General features: G+C 43.9%; 1 protein-coding gene across 1 annotated transcript in view; it reads right to left on the bottom strand.

Moving 5' to 3' along the window:
• LOC108704618 (arf-GAP with GTPase, ANK repeat and PH domain-containing protein 3) overlaps positions 1-3,200 on the bottom strand; it is a 49,886-nt gene extending 46,686 nt beyond the window's left edge. Inside the window, exon 1 of the mRNA XM_041566803.1 lies at positions 2,461-3,200. Within this exon, the coding sequence (XP_041422737.1) occupies positions 2,461-2,749 (289 nt within the window). The 5' untranslated portion in view covers positions 2,750-3,200. The remainder of the gene's footprint in view (positions 1-2,460) is intronic.
• Between the last annotated feature and the right edge of the window lie 21,286 nt (positions 3,201-24,486).

The raw sequence follows: 24,486 nt of genomic DNA, 5'->3' as shown, positions 1-24,486 counted from the left end.
AACCCACAGCAGATAAATACAGTGCCAATTCCATGTATAATACCCCAGAACCCACAGCAGGATAAATACAGTGCCAATTCCATGTATAATACCCCAGAACACACAGCAGATAAATACAGGGCTAATTCCATGTATAATACCCCAGAACCCACAGCAGATAAATACAGGACCAATTCCATGTATAATACCCCAGAACACAAAGCAGATAAATACAGTGCCAATTCCATGTATAATACCCCAGAACACACAGCAGATAAATACAGTGCCAATTCCATGTATAATACCCCAGAAAACACAGCAGATAAATACAGGGCCAATTCCATGTATAATACCCCAGAACACACAGCAGATAAATACAGTGCCAATTCCATGTATAATACCCCAGAACTCACAGCAGATAAATACAGTACCAATTCCTTGTATAATACCCCAGAACACACGGCAGATAAATACAGTGTCAATTCCATGTATAATACCCCAGAACACACAGCAGATAAATACAGGACCAATTCCATGTATAATACCCCAGAACACACAGCAGGATAAATACAGTGCCAATTCCATGTATAATACCCCAGAACACACAGCAGATAAATAGTGTCAATTCCATGTATAATACCCCAGAACACACAGCAGATAAATACAGTGTCAATTCCATGTATAATACCCCAGAACACACAGCAGATAAATACAGGGCCAATTCCATGTATAATACCCCAGAACACACAGCAGGATAAATACAGTGCCAATTCCATGTATAATACCCCAGAACACACAGCAGATAAATACAGTGCCAATTCCATGTATAATACCCCAGAACACACAGCAGATAAATACAGGGCCAATTCCATGTATAATACCCCAGAACATACAGCAGATAAATACAGTGCCAATTCCATGTATAATACCCAGAACACACAGCAGATAAATACAGTGCCAATTCCATGTATAATACCCCAGAACACACAGCAGATAAATACAGTGCCAATTCCATGTATAATACCCCAGAACACACAGCAGATAAATACAGGGCCAATTCCATGTATAATACCCCAGAACACACAGCAGATAAATACAGGGCCAAATCATTGTCCCCTCATGGTTTGTGGGGAACAGTTCATCTATCAGTCTCAGTAACCTCTGGGGAATGAATGGGATGGAGCACTTGTGTGTTCACCAGATATCTTGTTACCTGAGTCTAGAAAATTCTATTTTTTACAATTGATTTCTATTATATCTATTATTAAAATAATAATAATAATACAACTGTACCATGTATTGGTCCTAACAAAGCTGCATGAATCCATATCGGCGGCAATATAATCCTATTGTATTTAATAAATGTTTAAATTATTTATAGAGAATTAAGTTATGGGGATACAAATGATGGAATTTCTGTTAGTTCTAAGGAACATCAAGTGTACTTCTACATCCCAAGAGTTAAGCCACAGGAGAGGGGTTTGAAATACTATAAGGATTATGGGACTATGGAGAAAAGCCCCTTGCTCATCACTTGCGCCCCCTACACATCCAGTCTATCTCTACCTGCTGTCCCATAATCCCATCTCACATAGGCCTCACTCACCAGGCCAAACCTATAAGAGAACTAAATAAGCAGAATGATGAGATTGGGGGCAGCAGAATTTGTGGGACATACAATTCTTGTGCCGGTCCCAAATAAACACTCGCATTACATGTACAATACCTAAAAATAGCAAAATGGGATGTTTTCTCTTGAATGAGTGAAGGAAACAATGTTTTGGCAATAGTCTTGTGTCACTTGAGTACAAATATATACAACTATAAGGAATCAAAGTATTCATTGCTTCACAACATGTTTGTAGCCTCTTTGTGTAACAATAAACAATTTACACTAACGCTGGAGTGTCTTATTGTTTGTACAATCCCTATCTGATCCCATAACCACTACTTACCTAGCATGGGGGCTCACACTCCTTATACTCAACCAACACAAACCCCTCTTCAGTAAAGTATCCTGCCTCAATCCTCTTCTCACTGGCAACCCCCTAATAGGAATCCCTTACTACTGCCCTCCTAGTGTATTCTACTCGCATCCTTACTGTACTCCAAACCCCCTACAAGGAATGACTAGAGCATCTCTACCTCCCAATATACTCTCTCATAATCCTTACTGTACAAACACTTATTGAAGACTCCTCACTACCGACACATGTACCCCTCTAGTACCGCACATGTACCCCACATCTACCCCAGGTGTACCCCTCATGTAGCCCAGATGTACTCCAGATGTACCCCTCATGTAGCCCTCATGTAGCCCTCATGTAGCCCAGATGTACCCCAGATGTACCCCTCATGTAGCCCTCATGTAGCCCAGATGTACCCCAGATGTAGCCCACATGTACCCCAGATGTAGGCCCCACACTCCATTGCCTGGGTGCATGTGATTGGGGGGTACAGGGGGGCAGAACTAATACTCACCCTCAATGGAAATGACGTGCTCTCGGATCTGGTTCTGAAGCCCCAGGTCATCGACTCTCTCTATCAGATCATAGATGGCGTAGATATTGGGGTGCACTGACTCAAAGCGCTGGATCTCCCCCCGAATGGCCACAGAGTTGGGCAGGACATAGGGGGAGGGGGAGGCTGCAGGGGGGGCCGGACCTGAGGGGGAACCAAACTGGGAGGAGACTGAGGAGGGACAGACAGACACCTGGGAGCTGAGGGAGGACTGGGGGCTCCCCGTGAGACCAGGAGGGGGGTAGTTCATGGTGGGGGGGGCTCAGCAGTAGAAATGACAAGTCTGGGGGTGCAGGGGCACAAATGGGGTGTCATGAAAATCTTGGGGAGACACTAAATGGGGAGTCACAGGACAAGTAATGGGGGGCAGGGAGAACAAGAGAATGTGAGTGGGGGGAGGGGGATCACATGGGGGCACTGAGGGTCACACCAGATGGATGTGGGGGGAGGGGAATGAGGAGACACCGATACAATGAGGCGAATGAACGAAGCGCGGGAAAACACAGTGAGGGGGAGGAGTCAGGCTGAGGCAGAGGAGGAGCCGGGGGGTTCGGTACTGAGGGCCCAGAGTCTGGTTCCGCCGGTCCCTGTCAGTCTGAGCCACAGAATAATAACGGAGCAGGGACTCGGCAGCGCGCACTCCCACTCATTCACTCAGTGCGCGCACACGCACTCCTGCGTCATTCACTCCCCCACTTCCGACATCACCCGTCTACTTCCGGTCCGACGTCACACACGACAAGGGGGACACCAATATGGCGACTGCCTGTAAATACCTCATATATCATATCCCCCAATCCTCCAGTCTGTCCCCCAGTTGTACAATATATCCCCCAATCCTCAGTCTGTCCCCCAGTTGTACAATATATCCCCCCAATCCTCAGTCTGTCCCCCAGTTGTACAATATATCCCCCAATCCTCAGTCTGTCCCCCAGTTGTACAGTATATCCCCCAATCCTCAGTCTGTCCCCCAGTTGTACAATATATCCCCCAATCCTCAGTCTGTCCCCAGTTGTACAATATATCCCCAATCCTCAGTCTGTCCCCAGTTGTACAATATATCCCCCAATCCTCAGTCTGTCCCCAGTTGTACAATATATCCCCCCAATCCTCAGTCTGTCCCCAGTTGTACAATATATCCCCCAATCCTCAGTCTGTCCCCCAGTTGTACAATATATCCCCAATCCTCAGTCTGTCCCCCAGTTGTACAGTATATCCCCAATCCTCAGTCTGTCCCCCAGTTGTACAATATATCCCCAATCCTCAGTCTGTCCCCCCAGTTGTACAGTATATCCCCCAATCCTCAGTCTGTCCCCCAGTTGTACAATATATCCCCCAATCCTCAGTCTGTCCCCCAGTTGTACAGTATATCCCCCCAATCCTCAGTCTGTCCCCCAGTTGTACAATATATCCCCCAATCCTCAGTCTGTCCCCCAGTTGTACAATATATCCCCCAATCCTCAGTCTGTCCCCCAGTTGTAGAATATATCCCCCAATCCTCAGTCTGTCCCCCAGTTGTACAATATATCCCCCAATCCTCAGTCTGTCCCCCAGTTGTACAATATATCCCCCAATCCTCAGTCTGTCCCCCAGTTGTACAGTATATCCCCCCAATCCTCAGTCTGTCCCCCAGTTGTACAATATATCCCCCAATCCTCAGTCTGTCCCCCAGTTGTACAGTATATCCCCAATCCTCAGTCTGTCCCCCAGTTGTACAATATATCCCCCAATCCTCAGTCTGTCCCCAGTTGTACAATTTCCCCAAACTCAGTACTGTCCCCCAGTTGTACATATATCCCCAATCCTCAGTCTGTCCCCAGTTGTACAGTAATCCCCCAATCCTCAGTCTGTCCCCCAGTTGTACAGTATATCCCCCCAATCCTCAGTCTGTCCCCAGTTGTACAATAATCCCCAATCCTCAGTCTGTCCCCCAGTTGTACAGTATATCCCAATCCTCACTTCCCCAGTTTACAATATATCCCCCAATCCTCAGTCTGTCCCCAGTTGTACATATATCCCTCCCAATCCTCAGTCTGTCCCCCAGTTTCCATATATCCCCCAATCCTCAGTCTGTCCCCAGTTGTACATATATCCCCAATCTCAGTTTTCCCCCAGTTGTACAGTATATCCCATCCTCAGTCTGTCCCAGTTGTACAATATATCCCCAATCCTCAGTCTGTCCCCCATTGTCATATTCCCAATCCTCATCTGTCCCCAGTTGTACAGTATATCCCCAATCCTCAGTCTGTCCCCCAGTTGTACAATAAATCCCCATCTCAGTCTTCCCCATTTCATTATCCCCCAATCCTCAGTCTGTCCCCAGTTGTACAATATATCCCCCAATCCTCAGTCTGTCCCCCAGTTGTACAATAATCCCCAATCCCAGTCTTCCCCAGTGTCAATATATCCCCAATCCTCGTCTGTCCCCCAGTTTACATATTCCCCCATCCCTTGTCTTCCCATTTCAATTTCCCCAATTCTCCGTCCCAGTTGTACAATTATCCCCAATCCTCAGTCTGTCCCCCAGTTGTCATAAAATCCCCATCTCAGTCTTCCCAGTTATACATTCCCCCCCATCTATTTCCCCAGTTGCAGTTAATCCCCAATCCTCAGTCTGTCCCCAGTTTACATATCCCCAATCCTAGTCTGTCCCCAGTTGTACAGTATCCCCCAATCCTCAGTCTGTCCCCAGTTGTACAATTTATATCCCCAATCCTCAGTCTGTCCCCCAGTTGTACAATATATCCCCCAATCCTCAGTCTGTCCCCCAGTTGTACAGTATATCCCCCAATCCTCAGTCTGTCCCCCAGTTGTACAATATATCCCCCAATCCTCAGTCTGTCCCCAGTTGTACATATATCCCCCAATCCTCAGTCTGTCCCCCAGTTGTACAATATATCCCCAATCCTCAGTCTGTCCCCCAGTTGTACATATATCCCCCAATCCTCAGTCTGTCCCCCAGTTGTACAATATATCCCCCAATCCTCAGTCTGTCCCCCAGTTGTACAGTATATCCCCCAATCCTCAGTCTGTCCCCAGTTGTACATATATCCCCAATCCTCAGTCTGTCCCCAGTTGTACATATATCCCAATCCTCAGTCTGTCCCAGTTGTACAATATATCCCCCAATCCTCAGTCTGTCCCCAGTTGTACATATATCCCCAATCCTCAGTCTGTCCCCTTGTACATATATCCCCCAATCCTCAGTCTGTCCCCCAGTTGTACAATATATCCCCCAATCCTCAGTCTGTCCCCAGTTGTACAATATATCCCCCAATCCTCAGTCTGTCCCCCAGTTGTACATATATCCCCCAATCCTCAGTCTGTCCCCAGTTGTACAATATATCCCCAATCCTCAGTCTGTCCCCCAGTTGTACAATATATCCCCAATCCTCAGTCTGTCCCCAGTTGTACAATATATCCCCAATCCTCAGTCTGTCCCCAGTTGTACAATATCCCCAATCCTCAGTCTGTCCCCCAGTTGTACATATATCCCCAATCCTCAGTCTGTCCCCAGTTGTACGAATATACCCCATCCTCAGTCTGTCCCCAGTTGTACATATATCCCCCAATCCTCAGTCTGTCCCCCAGTTGTACATATATCCCCCAATCTCAGTCTGTCCCCAGTTGTACATATATCCCCCATCTCAGTCTGTCCCCAGTTGTACATATATCCCCCAATCCTCAGTCTGTCCCCAGTTGTACAATATATCCCCCAATCCTCAGTCTGTCCCCCAGTTGTACAGTATATCCCCCAATCCTCAGTCTGTCCCCCAGTTGTACAATATATCCCCCAATCCTCAGTCTGTCCCCCAGTTGTTACAGTATATCCCCCAATCCTCAGTCTGTCCCCCAGTTGTACAATATATCCCCCAATCCTCAGTCTGTCCCCCAGTTGTACAGTATATCCCCCAATCCTCAGTCTGTCCCCCAGTTGTACATAATATCCCCCAATCCTCAGTCTGTCCCCAGTTGTACAGTATATCCCCCAATCCTCAGTCTGTCCCCAGTTGTACAGTATATCCCCCAATCCTCAGTCTGTCCCCAGTTGTAACATATATCCCAATCCTCAGTCTGTCCCAGTTGTACATATATCCCCCAATCTCAGTCGTCCCAGTTGTCAATTATCCCCAATCCTCAGTCTGTCCCCAGTTGTACATATATCCCCCAATCCTCAGTCTGTCCCCAGTTTACATATATCCCCAATCCTCAGTCTGTCCCCAGTTGTACATATATCCCCAATCCTCAGTCTGTCCCCAGTTGTACAATATTCCCCAATCTCAGTCTGTCCCCAGTTGTACAGTATATCCCCAATCCTCAGTCTGTCCCCCAGTTGTACATATATCCCAATCCTCAGTCTGTCCCAGTTGTACAATATATCCCCCAATCCTCAGTCTGTCCCAGTTGTACATATATCCCAATCCTCAGTCTGTCCCAGTTGTACAATATACCCCCAATCCTCAGTCTGTCCCAGTTGTACATATATCCCCAATCTCAGTCTGTCCCATGTACATATATCCCCAATCCCAGTCTTCCAGTTGTACATATATCCATCCAGTTGTCCCAGTTGTAATATATCCCAATCCATCTGTCCCAGTTGTACAATATATCCCAATCCTCAGTCTGTCCCCAGTTGTACATTTCCATCCTAGTCTGTCCAGTTGTCATATATCCCATCCCAGTCGTCCCGTTGTAAATATCCAATCTCAGTCTGTCCCAGTTGTACATATATCCCATCCTCAGTCTGTCCCCAGTGTACAGTATATCCCAATCTCAGTCGTCCCAGTTGTACAATATATCCCAATTCAGTCTGTCCCAGTTGTACATATATCCCAATCCTCAGTCTGTCCCAGTGTACATAATCCCAATCCTAGTCTGTCCCAGTTGTAAATAATCCCAATCCTCAGTCTGTCCCAGTTGTACATATATCCCCCATCCTCAGTCTGTCCCAGTTGTACATATATCCCCCAATCTCAGTCTGTCCCCCAGTTGTACAATATATCCCCCAATCCTCAGTCTGTCCCCCAGTTGTACAATATATCCCCCAATCCTCAGTCTGTCCCCAGTTGTACAAGTATATCCCCCAATCCTCAGTCTGTCCCCCAGTTGTACAGTATATCCCCCAATCCTCAGTCTGTCCCCCAGTTGTACATATATCCCCCAATCCTCAGTCTGTCCCCCAGTTGTACAATATATCCCCCAATCCTCAGTCTGTCCCCCAGTTGTACAGTATATCCCCCAATCCTCAGTCTGTCCCCCAGTTGTACAGTATATCCCCCAATCCTTCAGTTGTCCCCCTAGTCTGTCCATGTATTATCCCCCAATCCTCAGTCTGTCCCCCAGTTGTACAGTATATCCCCCAATCCTCAGTCTGTCCCCCAGTTGTACAAGTATATCCCCCAATCCTCAGTCTGTCCCCAGTTGTTTCAGTAATATCCCCCAATCCTCAGTCTGTCCCCCAGTTGTACATATATCCCCCAATCCTCAGTCTGTCCCCCAGTTGTATACAGTATATCCCCAATCCTCAGTCTGTCCCCAGTTGTACAGTATATCCCCAATCCTCAGTCTGTCCCCCAGTTGTACAATATATCCCCCAATCCTCAGTCTGTCCCCCAGTTGTACAGTATATCCCCCAATCTCAGTCTGTCCCCCAGTTGTACAGTATATCCCCCCAATCCTCAGTCTGTCCCCAGTTGTACAGTATAATCCCCCAATCCTCAGTCTGTCCCCAGTTGTACAGTATATCCCCCAATCCTCAGTCTGTCCCCAGTTGTACAATATATCCCCCAATCCTCAGTCTGTCCCCAGTTGTACAATATATCCCCAATCCTCAGTCTGTCCCCCAGTTGTACAATATATCCCCCAATCTCAGTCTGTCCCCATGTTGTACAGTATATCCCCCAATCCTCAGTCTGTCCCCAGTTGTACAATATATCCCAATTTAAATTATTTAAAAAAGTGTGGCAAATTTTGAAGGGTCCACCTTAGCTGCATTTGGGGGCTTTTTATTCCCACCGCTTTTTTCAAAGGGACCAAAAAAAGCGATTTTTAAAAGTTCACCCGCCACAATTACGAAAAATTCGTCCCGAAAAAGGGGGGGCCCGTTTTTCCCCCAAAGTAAAAATTTAAATCAAAGTTAAAATTTTAGATAATTCCCCCAAGGGGTGTTCCCACTGTAAATTATCCCCCCCTGTTTTATTAAACCCAAAATGTTTCCCCAGTTAAGTTATTTCACAAGTGTTAAAAATTTTATTCCCCCAATTTAAAAATTGTTCCAACTGATAAAATTTTACCCCCGTTAAAGTTATTCACAAAACCGTTAAAATTGTTCCCCCCTGTAAAATTATTCCCAATTTAAAATTGTTTCCCATGTTAAATTATTCCCCCCCTTTGGAGTTCAACAACCCAAAAAAGGTAGTTCCCATTTAAATTTGTTTCCCCCTTTTCTGTTTCCCCATGTATAAATTTGTTCCCCGTTTAAAATGTATTCCCCAATTATAAAATTGTTTAAATGTTAAATTATTCCCAAACCCGTTAAAATGTTTTTACAATGATAAAAATTCCCCCCCCGTTAAAAATTTTTCCCATTTTAAGTTGTTTCCCATGTAAATTAGCACCCCTGTTAAAATGTAGTTACCCCTTTAAATGTAGTTTACAACCCATAAAAGTGTTCCCCTGTAAAAATTCACCCCGTTAAAAATTATTAAAACCCCCGTTTAAAAATTTTACCAAACCGAAAATTATTTACCCCCCCGTTTAAAGGTTTTTCCCCCTGAAAGTTTCCCCCATTTAAGTTATTCCCCCCCTGTTAAAATGGTTTGTTTTACCCCTTTAAAATTGTTCCCCAATGTTAAAATGTATTCCACACTGTTAAAAATTGTACCCTGTATTTAGTTCCCCAATTTAGTAAAATTAGTTTTCCCATGAAAATTATTCCAACCCGAAAAATTGTTCCCCAAATTTCAGTATAAAAAAACCCTTTTGAGTTTAAACCCCCTTTAAGTTTTTCCATTTTTAGTAAAACCAAAAGGTCTTTTCAAAGGGGGGGAATTTCCCCCATCTTTTCCCCCATGTACATTCCCATCGTTTTGAAAATATTTTCCCAATTACTTTTGGGGGGTGGGTATATCCCACAGCTGTTCCCCCTTTTAAAATTTCCCAACCAATTTCCCCGTTTTTAAGTAAAAAACCCCGACCATCTGTCTGTCCCCTTTTCAATACCCCTCGGGGTTTCCGGGTTTAGACCCGGAACCCCCGCGTCGGGCCACCCAGGGGGGGTTTTTGATCCTTTGCCCCGTTGGAGGGGGTTTTTTTCCTTTAATTTGGGCCGGGCCATCCCCAACGCTGGTGCCCGGGGGCCCCACGGTAGGTTAAGGCCTAATCCCCCAACCTGCGGTTTTCCTTGCCGTTTTTAACCTAGTCCCGTCCGTGGCTTTCTTTCCCAAACTGGGCCATTGCCAGGAATCCCCCATTCTGGGCCAGGTTCAAAAAAAAAAAGGGGGATATTCCCGGGTCCCCCGGCTTTTCGGGTACATTACCCCAATCCCATTGCCCCGTGACGTTTGCCCTTTCTAGTTGTCGGGGAAAGTTTGCAAAAAGGGGGGCCCCCAAAAATTACCTTCACGAAATCAGGGGGCCCCCATTTATTCCCATCCCAAAATTTTTCCGTTGTTAAACATTTCCCCCATCCCCTGTCCCAGGGTTTTTCTTAATTTTAGTGTCCGTTCCCTTTTCCCTTTTAATCGTTCCCAAATGGGCTTTCCAAACCTATTGTCCCTAAAACACAAATAGTTGGTTTTTTTTGTGAATTTAAAACCATTTTCAGGGCTGGTTTTTAAAAAGGGCTTTACTGTTCCCCCCTGAATTAACAAATCTCTGTCCCGTGGGGTTATTATCCAAAAATTTTTTTTCTTACCCCGGGTTTTAAATTCCCCCCATCTCTTCCCCTTTTTAGTTTTATCATGCCAAACCAAAACTGGGGCCGTCCCCAAAATCCATTTTAGGCGGCCTGGCCCAAATCCCCCGGCCCCCCTTCTTATACCCCCAATCCTGAATGGCATTTTACATTTTTCGCATCCGCTTGCCCCAAAAGTCCCCCACCAATTGGGGTTAAATTTTTTCCCCCGTTTAAAAGGTTTGGGTGGGAACAATAACAACTAGGGGGTTTTAAGTTGGTAAAACCTTCCCAAATCACTGGGCAGGAAGAAAAAACCCTCCTTTAATGATATAAATTTGTGCCCAAAATGTCGGGGGGTTGGGGTTTTCCGGGGGGGGGAAGGGAATCCCAATGATTTTCCCCAAAAATGGCTTAAGCAACTTCTGCCTAATGCACCCATTACCACACACTATACAGTGGAACGGGCACATCGCGTCCCAGGTCGTCCTAGACCCCCGGGTGCTCCCCCGCGCTCCTTTCTTATAAGATTGCTTCACTTTCAGGATAGGGATGCGGCTCTCTCCGAAGCGAGAGCAAAAGGCCAGCTTGTCCATGAAGGAGCCAATATATCATTGTATCCTGATTACTCTACTTCTCTGCAGAAGCAGCACAGCACCTTTACCGGCGTAAAACGGCAGCTACGTGACTTGAAGTTGGTCTATGCCATGTTATACCCGGCTAAACTCAAGGTCGTTAACGCAAATAAATCTCATTTTTTCACTACTCCTGAAGAGGCATTGAGCTGGATTGAAGCACGGTCCGGCCGAGGTCCCAGGCCATGTTTGTTCTTTACTGTGCCTCTTCTTTGACAGTTTGTTGACCTGTTATTAATGGTTTCAATATCCTTCCACTGCTAGGAGAAGAGGGAAAGCGGATACTCAGCTTTTTCGTTGCAATCACTATTGCGAGATGTACCTCTCAGTGCAAGTATCCATCTCCTGTTACTTGTTAGTTTTAATACCTCTGTATGTCTCGGCAGTGCCATGTGGACGGGTGCATTACAGTCCTGAGACTATTTCAGTGGCAGACACGGTGCCTTCTCTGGAAATCCTGGACATGTGTAGAGGGTTACCATCAATTTTCCTTAGTCACTAACGCCTGCCTTAGACTTTACTGTGCACTGGGCGTCTCATGCTTCATATACACAACGTGTTATAATTTTCTTGGGACTGCATGTTCGCTTTTAGTTCTGAAGATTGCTTACTTCATTCTCCTGTGAACCGTTGACCTATCACCACGGATGCTCTTTGGCCACAACAAGATTTGGAACGAGCTTGTTGAGGGCAACCAAACTCCCCAGTTGATATTATGTTTGGGATACTAAGCCCACCAGACTGTGAGGGTTGGGCAGGGTGGGGGGCAGTTGGGTGGGGGTTTTATTTTTATGTATGTTGTTTTACTAATGTCTTTTCTGCCTCTTTTCAGTCTTTCTTTCCTCCTTCTCTTTCCCTCCCTGGCTGGATAACAATGTATGTATATGGCGGGCTGATGTGTCGCAGGGTGTCCGGAAGCCTGAATTATATTCATCTTAGTGTGAGTACCCATCTCTTTTACACAACACCAAATGGCTGCTGTTAAGTTGATATCTTGGAATGTTCGGGGCCTTAACGATAAGGTAAAGCGGGCATTAGTTTTCAATTATCTTAAATCTTATACCCCCACATTCTCCTGCTTCAGGAGACCCACTTAGTTGGGAGTCGGGTCTTGGCTCTCCGGAAACCGTGGGTTGCGTATATTCATCATACTACATATTCCACATATGCTAGGGGCACCTCGGTCCTGGTTAGGAAAGGCTTCCCATTTGACCTTATGGAGGTGCGTTCGGACAGATCAGGCAGATATCAAATTTTGGCGTGTGCTATAGCTGGATTTCCCATCCTCATAGTTAACATTTACATCCCTCCCCCCTTCGCAGAAACAATACTTCATGACCTGTATCAAGCACTGCTGCAACTGCCCCCCGCCCCGGTGTGTATCATGGGTGACTTTAACAATTGTTGTAACCCTCTGTTGGATAGGCTGTCCGCTCCTACAGTGACTACCTCTAAACTTGCTGATTGGGCCCGGGCCTACAATTTGGTGGATGTATGGCGCTGGAAGTATCCCGAGCGCAGACAATTTTCCTGCTATTCTACTACCTATCAGTCATTATCTCGAATAGATCTTGCACTGGTTTCTTCAGATCTCCTCCCTAAAGTCCGAGAGGTTGGATATTTGCCACGGGGAATTTCAGATCATGCCCCTTTGCTTCTTTCGTTGGACCTCCTCTCCGACCCCGCACATAGAACTTGGCGGCTGAGCCCATACTGGTTGAAGGTCCCTAGTGTGGTCGGGGAATCTGCTGATTCTGTCGCACAATATTGGAGTGTGAATTATGGTTCTGCGGATCCCTCGACTACTTGGGAGGTTTTTAAGGCGGTCTCCCGAGGTACCCTAATGGCTGCAGTGGCCAGGGCTAGAAACACCTCTAAAGAAACCCTACACCACCTAGAAATGGCAGTTACCCAATCCGAAACGGAATATATTGCCAATCCCACGCCACAGACGCATGGGGATTTCACTGCTGCTCTTAGGCACCTCAGTTTGCATAGGATAGAGCTGACTAAAAAGCAACTTCTACACGCCACCAGCACTACGTTTGCATATGGTGATAAAAATGGCAAGCCCCTAGCTTTCCTAGCCAATCCTCCTAATGGTACTTCTGCTGTCCCCAGGATACTCTCCTCAACAGGGGACGTGTTGACCTCTCCGTCTGAGATAGCCTTAGAATTCAGTAAGTTTTACTCCTCTCTTTACACCTCTACTGCGCACTACTCTAATGCTGACCTCCACGAGTATCTTAATGGGATTCCCATTCCGAATATCTCACCTCAGCAAGCAAAGTACATGGATTCCCCGATATCCCCTCTTGAGATTGCCGAAGCCATACTATCCTTCCCATCCGGCAAATCCCCGGGCCCGGATGGCTTTGTTATAGAATGGTACCGTATTCATTTACGCGAGATAGTCCCCAAATTGCATGAAACCCTGATGTATGCCTTTGAAAATTTCTCTCTCCCTAAAACGTTCTCGGATGCGACAGTTGTGGTCATCCCCAAACCAGGGAAGGACCCCTCACTGTGCTCCTCTTATAGGCCAATCTCGTTACTCAATATGGAAATTAAAATTCTTGCAAAAATTTTAGCTAAACGTCTTGTCAAAGTTGTCTCTTCGGTGGTGAACCTGATCAGACCGGCTTTATGCCCTCTAAATCAACTAGCTTTAACCTGAGAAGACTGTTCCTTAATTTACAACTGAAACACAAAAATATGGGTTCCAGGCTGGTGGTTTCATTGGACACGGCTAAGGCATTTGATTCGGTGGAGTGGCCTTACTTATGGGAGGTAGTAACTAGAATGGGTTTTGGCCCTTACTTTACAAAGTGGCTTCGGCTGATGTACAGTGAACCAAAGGCATCCATCCGGGTTAATGGCATTACTTCCGTACCATTTCGCCTGTCCAGAGGTACTCGTCAAGGGTGCCCTCTCTCTCCGCTCATATTTGCATTGGCAATTGAACCCATGGCCATAGCAATTCGGCAGTCTCGGGGGGTACGGGGATACATTTACAAAACAATAGAGGAGAAGGTCTCATTGTATGCAGATGATACGCTCTTATACTTAGCAGACCCACATGAATCACTCGCCTCTGTCCTTGGGATTGTCAAACAATTTGGTATATTTTCAGGCCTTCAAATTAATTGGGACAAGTCCATACTGTTTCTCCTTGACGGACAGCTTCCAACAGAGATGCCCGCAAACTGTAACCTAAAAGTAGCGGATAATTTTAAGTACCTAGGGATAATGGTGCACAAAGATCCAACATTATTTTTGCAGCATAATTTACACTCCTTACTCCGTAAATTCAAGGACACACTAATTGGCAGGATAAATATATGCAAAATGATTTATCTTTCTAAATTTCTCTATATACTGAGTAATACCCCCTGCCACATACCCAAGAAAGCCTTACATGATCTAGACCGAACGCAATCGGAATTTATTTGGGGGAATAAAACACCCACTTTGTCCAGAGCCATTCTTAATGCTCCTCATGATCAGTTGGGTCTGTCCTCTCCCAATTATGAGCTGTACTATCTTGCCTCCCAGGCCTCCACTATCCAGGCCTCCCAGCCGGTTGGAAGGTGTTTGACGCTGATAACCCGGCATCCATAATAGAGGCACTCTATCTCACTTCTGTGGAAAGCCTGCACAATGCTTTATATAGAACTCGAAAGGATCTTGGCCCTTTGTTACCTGTAATGGATGCCACTAAGAAAGCCTGGGATGCAATTGTGCAACTCACTAAGGCAGATACCAGTCTTTCTCCAGATTCACCTTTATGGGGTAATAGTAATTATTCACACTTAGCCACATTCTCAGAGGTGGGGACATGGACTAAATTTGGCCTAAAGCGGCTATCACAAGTATACGCTGATGGAACTCTTCGCAACCTGCCTGAATTTCGCCAGATCCTCTCTTTGCCTGATTTGTCCGAATTCCGTTATAACCAGATCAGTCATCTTTGCTCCACGCAATTCCCAACCCCTCCTCTCCTCCTGCAATACGCAGGGATGGAGAAATTGATATCTCAACCCGCTAAGGTCAAGCTTCTATCCAATGCATATAGGCACTTAATCTCCAATAGATATGATCCCCGACCCAGAGTGAAGTATAAGTGGGAGAGTAGTGGGGTTCATGTCGACCCGGATGATTGGGAAGAAATTATAGACAATCTATATATCCCTTTAGTAAGTGTAAGAGACAGGCTTATACAGTTTAAGATAGTACATCAAACGTACCTCACCCCTCAGAAACTATTTACTATGGGAAAAGTAGCTTCACCCAGCTGTCCAAGATGTGGTGCTCCTGTAGCTAATTTCATACATCTAATGTGGGATTGCCCAGTTATACTCCGATATTGGAAGGCAATTTTGAGCTTCATGGCTACCGAACTGGACCTTCCCCAGATACTTAACCCTGCTACATGTCTTCTGGGTCTCCTTGACTCCGTGATACCCAGAGTAAACACTAGATGCCTGATGCGGTTGCTTTTCTTTTACGCAAAGAAAGTCGTTGCCCTGCACTGGATGGGCCCATCGCCACCATCTCTGAGTAGATGGATTGGACTGGTTAATTCGCAACTGGAACTCTACAAGCTCACGTACTTGGCACGAGGATGCCCAAAGAAGTTTGAGAATATTTGGAACCCTTGGCTCGACTCGCCAGCCACCTTGACCAACCATTGATAGTTGCTTTTTCAGCCATACCTCTTCTCCCCACTTTCCCCTTCTTTTCTTTTCTTCTTACTTGCTTTTCTTCTTTCTGATTTTATGTTGTTAAAATTAAATAAAAATTAGCCTTTAAAAAAAATGTGACGTTGTGTCCAGGACGCAGAATGGCAGCAAATTATCGCTAGCGTTACTTCAGCAATCAAAGCGAAGACGCGATAGCCTTTGCTAATTTACATACGGTGGGAAATGATAAAGTACAATGGACGTATATGTTGCAGCAAATACATCACACAAGCCCAGGGAACCTTAATAAAATACAGTTGTTATATTGCCCTACACAAGAGCCCACTGTATAGTTTATGTGCCATATGTTAGAAAATGTAGGGGGGAACTCGGGTACCCAAATAAAATGTATGGACTTTTGCAGCTTATCACCCTGAAAAAGTGAAAAGACGCCCGTGTTTTTTGGGACTTAGAAAAATTTGCAACAAAAAAATTGAGGAAGTTTTATGCACTCCATTGCACTTGGTCTGGTCTGAGCTGGCAAAGACTCGTGGAACAGCTGATATTCAGTAAAATCCAAATTTGCGCAATTACGTCCGTTCGCCAGAGCGAAAATTTGTTTGCATTTAGAGTGTGAAGTTGTGCTACTGTCTATCTCATTCGCTAGCGAAAATTACGCCTGCGCCTCTTAGTAAATCGGTGAAGTACCAAAATGACGTCACTCTGGCGAATTTTCGCAGCATTAATCACTTCCCCCTTTAGTAAATTTGCCCCAAAGTCTCTTTATCAAAGTCCAACATTGTAAAATGGAAACAATGGAAAAACGTGCAAAACAGAAAACAAGAAATAACACTTTTAACCCTGGCACTGCCGAAAAATCTGCCTAGAGGTCCTTATGCTTCTAATTAATAATAGGCAACATTATTGCTGCTCATTCTGTTAGTAAGAGAAAATCTCTTCCCTTCTGTAGTGTTGCTTAATCAACAACTTTTCTGCTAATATTCTTTCAATATTCTCAAGCAGCCTTACTATCTAGGATCAATCATCTTACATTAGATGGGTTTGTTCTTTAACAATTTTTCTCCTTTTTCGTCTACATAGTAAGGCTGCTTTAAAATGGAATTGACTGTAGGGAATACTATTTATCAGATGTCGTGGATAACAAGATGTTGCATCTAAAATCGTATTTACTGCACAATCTTTTCTATATATGGTGGTAATTATGGTTTGTTTTTTCACCATGTAGGGTGATATCCTAAAAATTCATAGATTCACTAGTCAATTTTAGATTGAGTTGATTACAATTTATATGGGAGAGAAATCCAGTGAATTGTTCTGAAGTGCCCGAGCAAATCAATAGAACATCATCGATGTATCTCCCATAGTACTGAATGTAATTTGCAAAATTATGAAATTATGAATCGCAGTTATGAAAAATGTGTTGATCTTCCCACCAACAAACCCTAAAAATAGGTTGGCGTATGAGGGAGCAAATTCAACGCCCATGGTTGTACCACAGCACTGTAAAAAATATTTATTATTAAATAAAAAGAAATTATGTGTAAGTAGAAATTTTATAGCTTGCAAGATAAATGAGATTACATATAGTCAAATACAAGAGTCCTCTGCACTCAACCCATTATCAATATATTTAAGACATTTTGTGCTACTGCTACTGAAAAATGTCTCTGTCTTAAATATATTGATAATGGGTTGAGTGCAGAGGACTCTTGTATTTGACTATATGTATTTTGTGGTCACAGCCTCATTGCACCCCCACCTAATGGTTTTAAAAACTAGTGGTGAGCACAACTTTCCCTTGTTTGTTATAGTTATACAGGAGCAGTGACCAGCTCCATGTTGTAGCTCCCACCCCCTCCCAGCTATAGTCAGGTGATCCCACTGGTGTCTAATAAAAGGGCAGCCAAGTTTGGGAGTTTTACTTTGAAAGCAGCAAGTAAGTTGCAGGTAAAACTTAGTCCCTGTGTAAAATGTATAATGAAGCAATAGAATTCTTAATGAATCAGATAAAATTGAGCGTAGGACTGGCCAGATATGGGATGACTTTATTATTAAATATATTGCAATATATGGACAAACAATCCCTGTTTTGTTTAAAGGGTAAGGCATTTTTCAGTAGCAGTAGCACAAAATGTCTCTGTCTTAAATATATTGATAATGGGTTGAGTGCAGAGGACTCTTGTATTTGACTATATGTATTTTGTGGTCACAGCCTCATTGCACCCCCACCTAATGGTTTTAAAAAATAGTGTTGAGCACAAGTTTCCCTTGTTTGTTATAGTTATACAGGAGCAGTGACCAGCTCCATGTTGTAGCTCCCACCCTTCCCAGCTATAGTCAGGTGATCCCACTGGTGTCTAATAAAAGGGCAGCCAAGTTTGGGAGGTTTACTTTGAAAGCAGCAAGTAAGTTGCAGGTAAAACTTAGTCCCTGTGTAAAATGTATAATGAAGCAATAGAATTCTTAATGAATCAGATAAAATTGAGCGTAGGACTGGCCAGATATGGGATGACTTTATTATTAAATATATTGCAATATATGGACAAACAATCCCTGTTTTGTTTAAAGGGTAAGGCATTTTTCAGTAGCAGTAGCACAAAATGTCTCTGTCTTAAATATATTGATAATGGGTTGAGTGCAGAGGATTCTTGTATTTGACTATATGTATTAAGCACTGCGTATCTTGACAGCGCTATATAAATAAATGATGATGATGATGATGTATTTTGTGGTCACACCCTCATTGCACCCCCGCCTAATGGTTTTAAAAAATAGTGGTGAGCACAACTTTCCCTTGTTTGTTATAAATGAGATGACGTTGGGGTTGTATACACTGAAACGAGTAAGATGATATTCAATGGCCTGTAATCCAAGATGATGAGGGATACACGAGTAAAGGGCCACCACATCAATAGATGCCCAGTTATAGTCACTTGTTCAAAGTGTAAATTCAATTACTGCTATACTAATGGTTAATGAACCTATGCCCACTATAATGGGTCGGCCCATAGGGGAACAAGTGGCTTTATGAATTTTAGGATGTTCTACTTTTAAATGGAAGCCATGGTTTCATCTATGAGATTATTTTCAAGTGCTTCCAAAACAAGATGATCGAATTCCTTTTATCAGCCTCTATCAGCCTCTTGTATATAGTAACATAGTAACATAGTAACATAGTAACATAGTAAGTAAGGTTGAAAAAAGACACATGTCCATCGAGTTCAACCTTTTTTTTTTTTTTGTTTATTAACTACCTATCTGCCAGTTGATCCAGAGGAAGGCAAAAAACCCATCTGAAGCCTCTCCAATTTGCCTTAGAGGGGGAAAAATTCCTTCCTGACTCCAAAATGGCAATCGGATTAGTCCCTGGATCAACTTGGACTATGAGCTATTTCCCATAACCCTGTATTCCCTTACTTGCTAAAAAGCCATCCAACCCCTTCTTAAAGCTATCTAATGTATCAGCCTGTACAACTGATTCAGGGAGAGAATTCCACATCTTCACAGCTCTCACTGTAAAAAACCCCTTCCGAATATTTAGGCGGAACCTCTTTTCTTCTAATCGGAATGGGTGACCTCGTGTCAGCTGGAAAGACCTACTGGTAAATAAAGCATTAGAGAGATTGTTATATGATCCCTTTATATATTTATACATAGTCATCATATCACCCCTTAAGCGCCTCTTCTCCAGCGTGAACATCCCCAATTTGGCCAGTCTTTCCTCATAGCTAAGATTTTCAATACCTTTTACCAGCTTAGTTGCTCTTCTCTGTACCCTCTCTAATACAATAATGTCCTGTTTGAGTGATGGAGACCAAAACTGTACAGCATATTCTAGATGGGGCCTTACAAGTGCTCTATACAGTGGAAGAATGACCCCCTCCTCCCGTGACTCTATGCCCCTTTTAATACAGCTCAAGACCTTATTTGCCCTTGATGCTGCTGACTGGCATTGCTTGCTACAGACAAGTTTATCATCTACAAGGACTCCAAGGTCCTTTTCCATAATGGATTTGCCTAGTGCAGTCCCATTTAGGGTATAAGTGGCTTGGATATTTTTACATCCCAGGTGCATGACTTTACATTTATCAACATTGAATCTCATTTGCCACTTAGCTGCCCAGATTGCCAGTTTGTCAAGATCCTGTTGCAAGGATGCCACATCCTGGATGGAATTAATTGGGCTGGATAATTTTGTGTCATCTGCAAACACTGATACATTACTTACAACACCCTCCCCTAAGTCATTAATGAACAAGTTAAATAAAAGTGGACCCAATACTGAGCCCTGGGGGACCCCACTAAGAACCTTACTCCAAGTAGAGAATGTCCCATTAACAACCACCCTCTGTACCCGATCCTGTAGCCAGTTTCCTATCCACGTGCAAACGACTTCATTAAGCCCAACAGACCTTAGTTTAGAAAGCAGTCGTTTGTGGGGCACAGTATCAAACGCTTTGGCAAAATCCAAATAGATCACATCTACTGCCCCCCCACTATCCAGAATCTTACTTACCACATCATAAAATGCAATCAAATTCGTCTGACATGACCTATCCTTCATAAAGCCATGCTGATTGTTGCTCATAATGCCATTCATTAGGACAACATTTTGTATGTGATCCCTTAACAAGCCTTCAAATAATTTGCCCACCACAGATGTCAGACTTACTGGCCTATAATTGCCAGGCTGAGATCGTAATCCCTTTTTAAATATTGGAATAACATCAGCTTTTCTCCAATCCATAGGCACCATACCAGATGACAGTGAATCTGAGAAAATCAGAAATAAGGGCTGGTCTAAAACTGATCTAAGCTCTCTTAGAACCCGGGGGTGTATGCCATCAGGCCCTGGAGCCTTGTTTACATTAATTTGTATTAAAGCTTTTTGAATCATATCCTGAGTCAGCCACTGACTAGATTGAGCTGAACCATTAGTGCAGTTATAAAGTGAGCCTGGGAACTCAGACTCCTCTATTGTATACACTGAAGAAAAGAACTGATTTAACACATTTGCCTTATCTGTATCTGTTACAACCATACTGGTACCATTATTTAATGGAGCAACACTCTCAACCTGCATCTTTTTACTATTAATATATTTAAAAAACTTTTTAGGGTTAGTTTTCACCTCCACCGCAATTAACTCTTCATTTCTTTTCTTAGCCTTCCGGATTGCTGATTTACAACATTTATTACAGTGTTTATATTCATTAAATGCAGCTTCTGTCCCTACAGTTTTGTAGTTTTTAAATGCCTTTCTCTTCTTTCCCATTAACATCTTTACCTCTGTATTAAGCCACACAGGATGATTCTTAGAGCTTCTACGTTTAGTCCTTAAGGGAATAAATTGAGAACAGTAATGATTTAATATCATTTTAAAGGACAACCATTTCTGTTCTGTGTTTTTAGCTGAAAACCTAATGCCCCAATCAATGCTCTGTAGGGCAGCCCTCAAGGCACTAAAATTAGCTTTGGCAAAATTCATGGTTTTTGTTGCCCCAGTATATTTTTGTTTTTTGCACCAGACATTAAAAGATATAACATTATGGTCACTATTACCCAGGGGTTCAATGACTTGCACATTTGCTATAAGTTCTGGGTCATTTGAGATCACTAAATCAAGAATAGCATTTTTTCTGGTAGGCTCCTCAACAACCTGTGCTAAAAAATTGTCGTGCAATAAGTTTATAAACTTGCTCCCATTAACTGATCTAGCAGTACCGTTGCTCCAGTCAATATCTGGGTAATTAAAATCCCCCATTATCATTACTTTACCTAAACTAGCAGCCTTTTCTATTTGCATTAGGAGCTTTGTCTCTTCCTCCTCACTTACATTAGGGGGTCTATAGCGACGCCTACAATTAATTTGCTGGACTCTTTAGAATTGGTGAAGAACTCCCCCCATACGACTTCTGCCCCCTCATTTTCTAACATAACCTCCTCCTTTATATTAGATTTAAATCCTGCCTAACATACAGACATACCCCTCCTCCTTTTCTATTGCCTCTGTCCCTCCGAAACAAAGTATAGCCACTGATATTTACTGCCCAGTCATGCGACTCATTCAGCCATGTTTCGGCCACACCAATCACATCATATTTTCCTTCCATCACCAGCAGCTCCAGCTCTCCCATTTTACCAGTCAGACTTCTTGCATTTGTAAACATACATTTAATACTCGCACCATATTGAACATATGACATGTGGTCCTCCCTATCCTTAACAGTATCCCTAGCCAAATCTCCTCCCCCATTTTCCCTTTCTTTGCCCACTATCTCATCTAACCTGTCTACCACTGAATCTTTTACTGAACCCTCCCCCCCCACACCTAGTTTAAAATCTCCTCCAACCCTCTAGCCATCTTCTCTCCCAAAACAGCTGCCCCATCATCATTGAGGTGCCCCCATCCCTAGCAAAGAGCCTGTAGCCGACTGAAAAATCAGCCCAGTTCTCCAAAAACCCAAAACCCTCCTCCCTACACCAATCTTTTAGCCACGCATTAATCTCCCTACGCTCCCGCTGTCTCCTTAGCGTTGCTCGTGGCTCAGGTAATATCTCTGAGAAAATTACCTTGGAAGTCCTCGCCCTCAGCTTTGAACCTAGTTTTTTAAAATCATTTTTGAGGACTTCACCACCTCCTCTAACTTTGTCATTGGTACCTATGTGTACCAAGACCGCTGGGTCTTCCCCAGCCCCTCCCAATAATCTGTCAACTCGTTCCACCACATGCCAAACCCTAGCACCAGGCAAGCAGCAGACTGTTCGGCATGTAGGGGCCTTGCGACAGATTACCCTATCCACCTTTCTAATAATTGAATCCCCTATAACTAGAACCTGCCTTTCCTTCCTTGCACTCCCCCCACCACCCGTATTAGAGCCACTGCCTCCCGGGGTGCTCCGAGAGTCAGACTGCTCCATACATGCCAGTTCGGAGTTTTCCTCCCCAGCATCTTCAGCCAAAACGGCGAATTTGCTGTTTTGGACAAACTGTGGACCAGCCCCCCTACTCTTCTGTCCCCTACTCCCCCTCTTGACTGTCACAAACCTTCCTCCCTCATTAGCCTCCACTGCCCCTTCTCCTCCCCCCACTCCACTAGCCCCTGCCAGTGGTTGCTCTGCGAGCCTCCTTTCCTGCCCCTCGTTTGCCGATGCTCTCAGTGCTGCAAGTTCACCCCTTAGAGTCTGCAGCTCAGATTCCAAGATGAAAACCCACCGACATCTCTCACATGTAAATACTGCCTGGAACTACTGCTCCAACACCACATACATGTGACAAGACACACACTGAGTAATACCAGCAAACCCACTCATATTTACACTGGTACTTACAGTCTCCCAAATGTAATTCCTCACCAACACCTTTTCAGTTTTAAATGCCTTAAGGTTTTTAACGCTGCTTAACACTTAATTCACATGCAACACTTCGATCACATGCAACACTCGCTAAGCAGCTCCCACACTCGCTTTGCCTTCACAAGTGTAAGGTTTCAACCAGAGCACTCAAAGCCTGTTCAGAATTTACCTGATTAACCCCTCCCCCTTAATTAGAAGAAAGAGGGAAAGGAGAAAAAAAAAATGCTATTTGCTACCAGCAGTAAATAAAAACCCTTATTAACTTTTTTTTTTTTTATGTTCCCCTTAGACCTCTAAAGCTAAAACACAAAAAGAAAGTAAATGCACTTAATGTATCAACTAGTTTACCCCAAAGAGAGAAAAGAAAAAGCTGTTTGTCTCAGTCAGATAACTCACATAACACACAGCAGTCAGTTATTTGCACTTACTCCCTCCTTGCACCCAGCACTCCCAGCATGCACAGCAAACACCAACGCCTTAAGGTTTTTAACGCTGCTTAACACTTAATTCACATGCAACACTTCGATCACATGCAACACTCGCTAAGCAGCTCCCACACTCGCTTTGCCTTCACAAGTGTAGTCTATTTTGTTAAGTATGACTATTTGCCCTTCTTTATCCGCATTACTAATAATAACTGTCACTTTCTTAGCTTTTTAAGGCCTGTTTTTCTTTGTAATTTAAATTATGTTTGCATGTGTTTTTTCCATGGGATTCCAAACTGGTATGAAATGCAATTAGTTCAGTTTCTACACTTTTTTGAAAAAGATTAACTACCTGATCCCTTAAATGCGCGGGGTAAAAGGCAGATTTGGGCCTAAACCCCGTATTGTTTAATTTAGCTCTAACCTTATTCATTTCAGAGTTACCGATCATTTGTAATTCCTCTAAGTGTATAACCAATTGTAATTCCTGAAATTCGATTCTTTGAACTCAACCTGTTTGTCAAAATCATCAGGCCTAATTTCCCAATCATCTTTGTTATAGAAATGCTTCTTCAACAGGATTTTACATACAAAACGATTAATATCAGTAATTGTATTGAACTTTCCAGATGGCATTTTTAAAACAATTCCTCATCATCCAGCATAGTTTATGTTGTTTAAAAGAAGAGCAGGAATTCAATAGGGGCTGTAATAAAGACTCACCCTGGTGGTCTAGTGGGGGGACGGCAGGGCACCTCAGGCACCGGTACTTTAGGGAGCGCGCGGCGCGCCTCCTTTGGATTTAAAGGCGCAGGCGCGCAATGGTGTGAAATATAAAAGTACTTAAAGGTACATTTTGTTTTTACACATTGCGCGTTATAGGAGTTTGTCCCTGGTGCTATTTGAGCTTTTGCTATCCTGTTTTGAACCTGTTTGATTCCTGTTGTGACCCCTTCCAGGCTTTTTGACTATTC

The sequence above is a fragment of the Xenopus laevis genome, chromosome 6L, assembly GCF_017654675.1.
Source record: "Xenopus laevis strain J_2021 chromosome 6L, Xenopus_laevis_v10.1, whole genome shotgun sequence".
NCBI classification, from domain to species: Eukaryota; Metazoa; Chordata; class Amphibia; order Anura; family Pipidae; genus Xenopus; species Xenopus laevis.
Note: the sequence above shows the minus strand (reverse complement) of the source record. Positions and strands in the feature narration are given on the sequence as shown.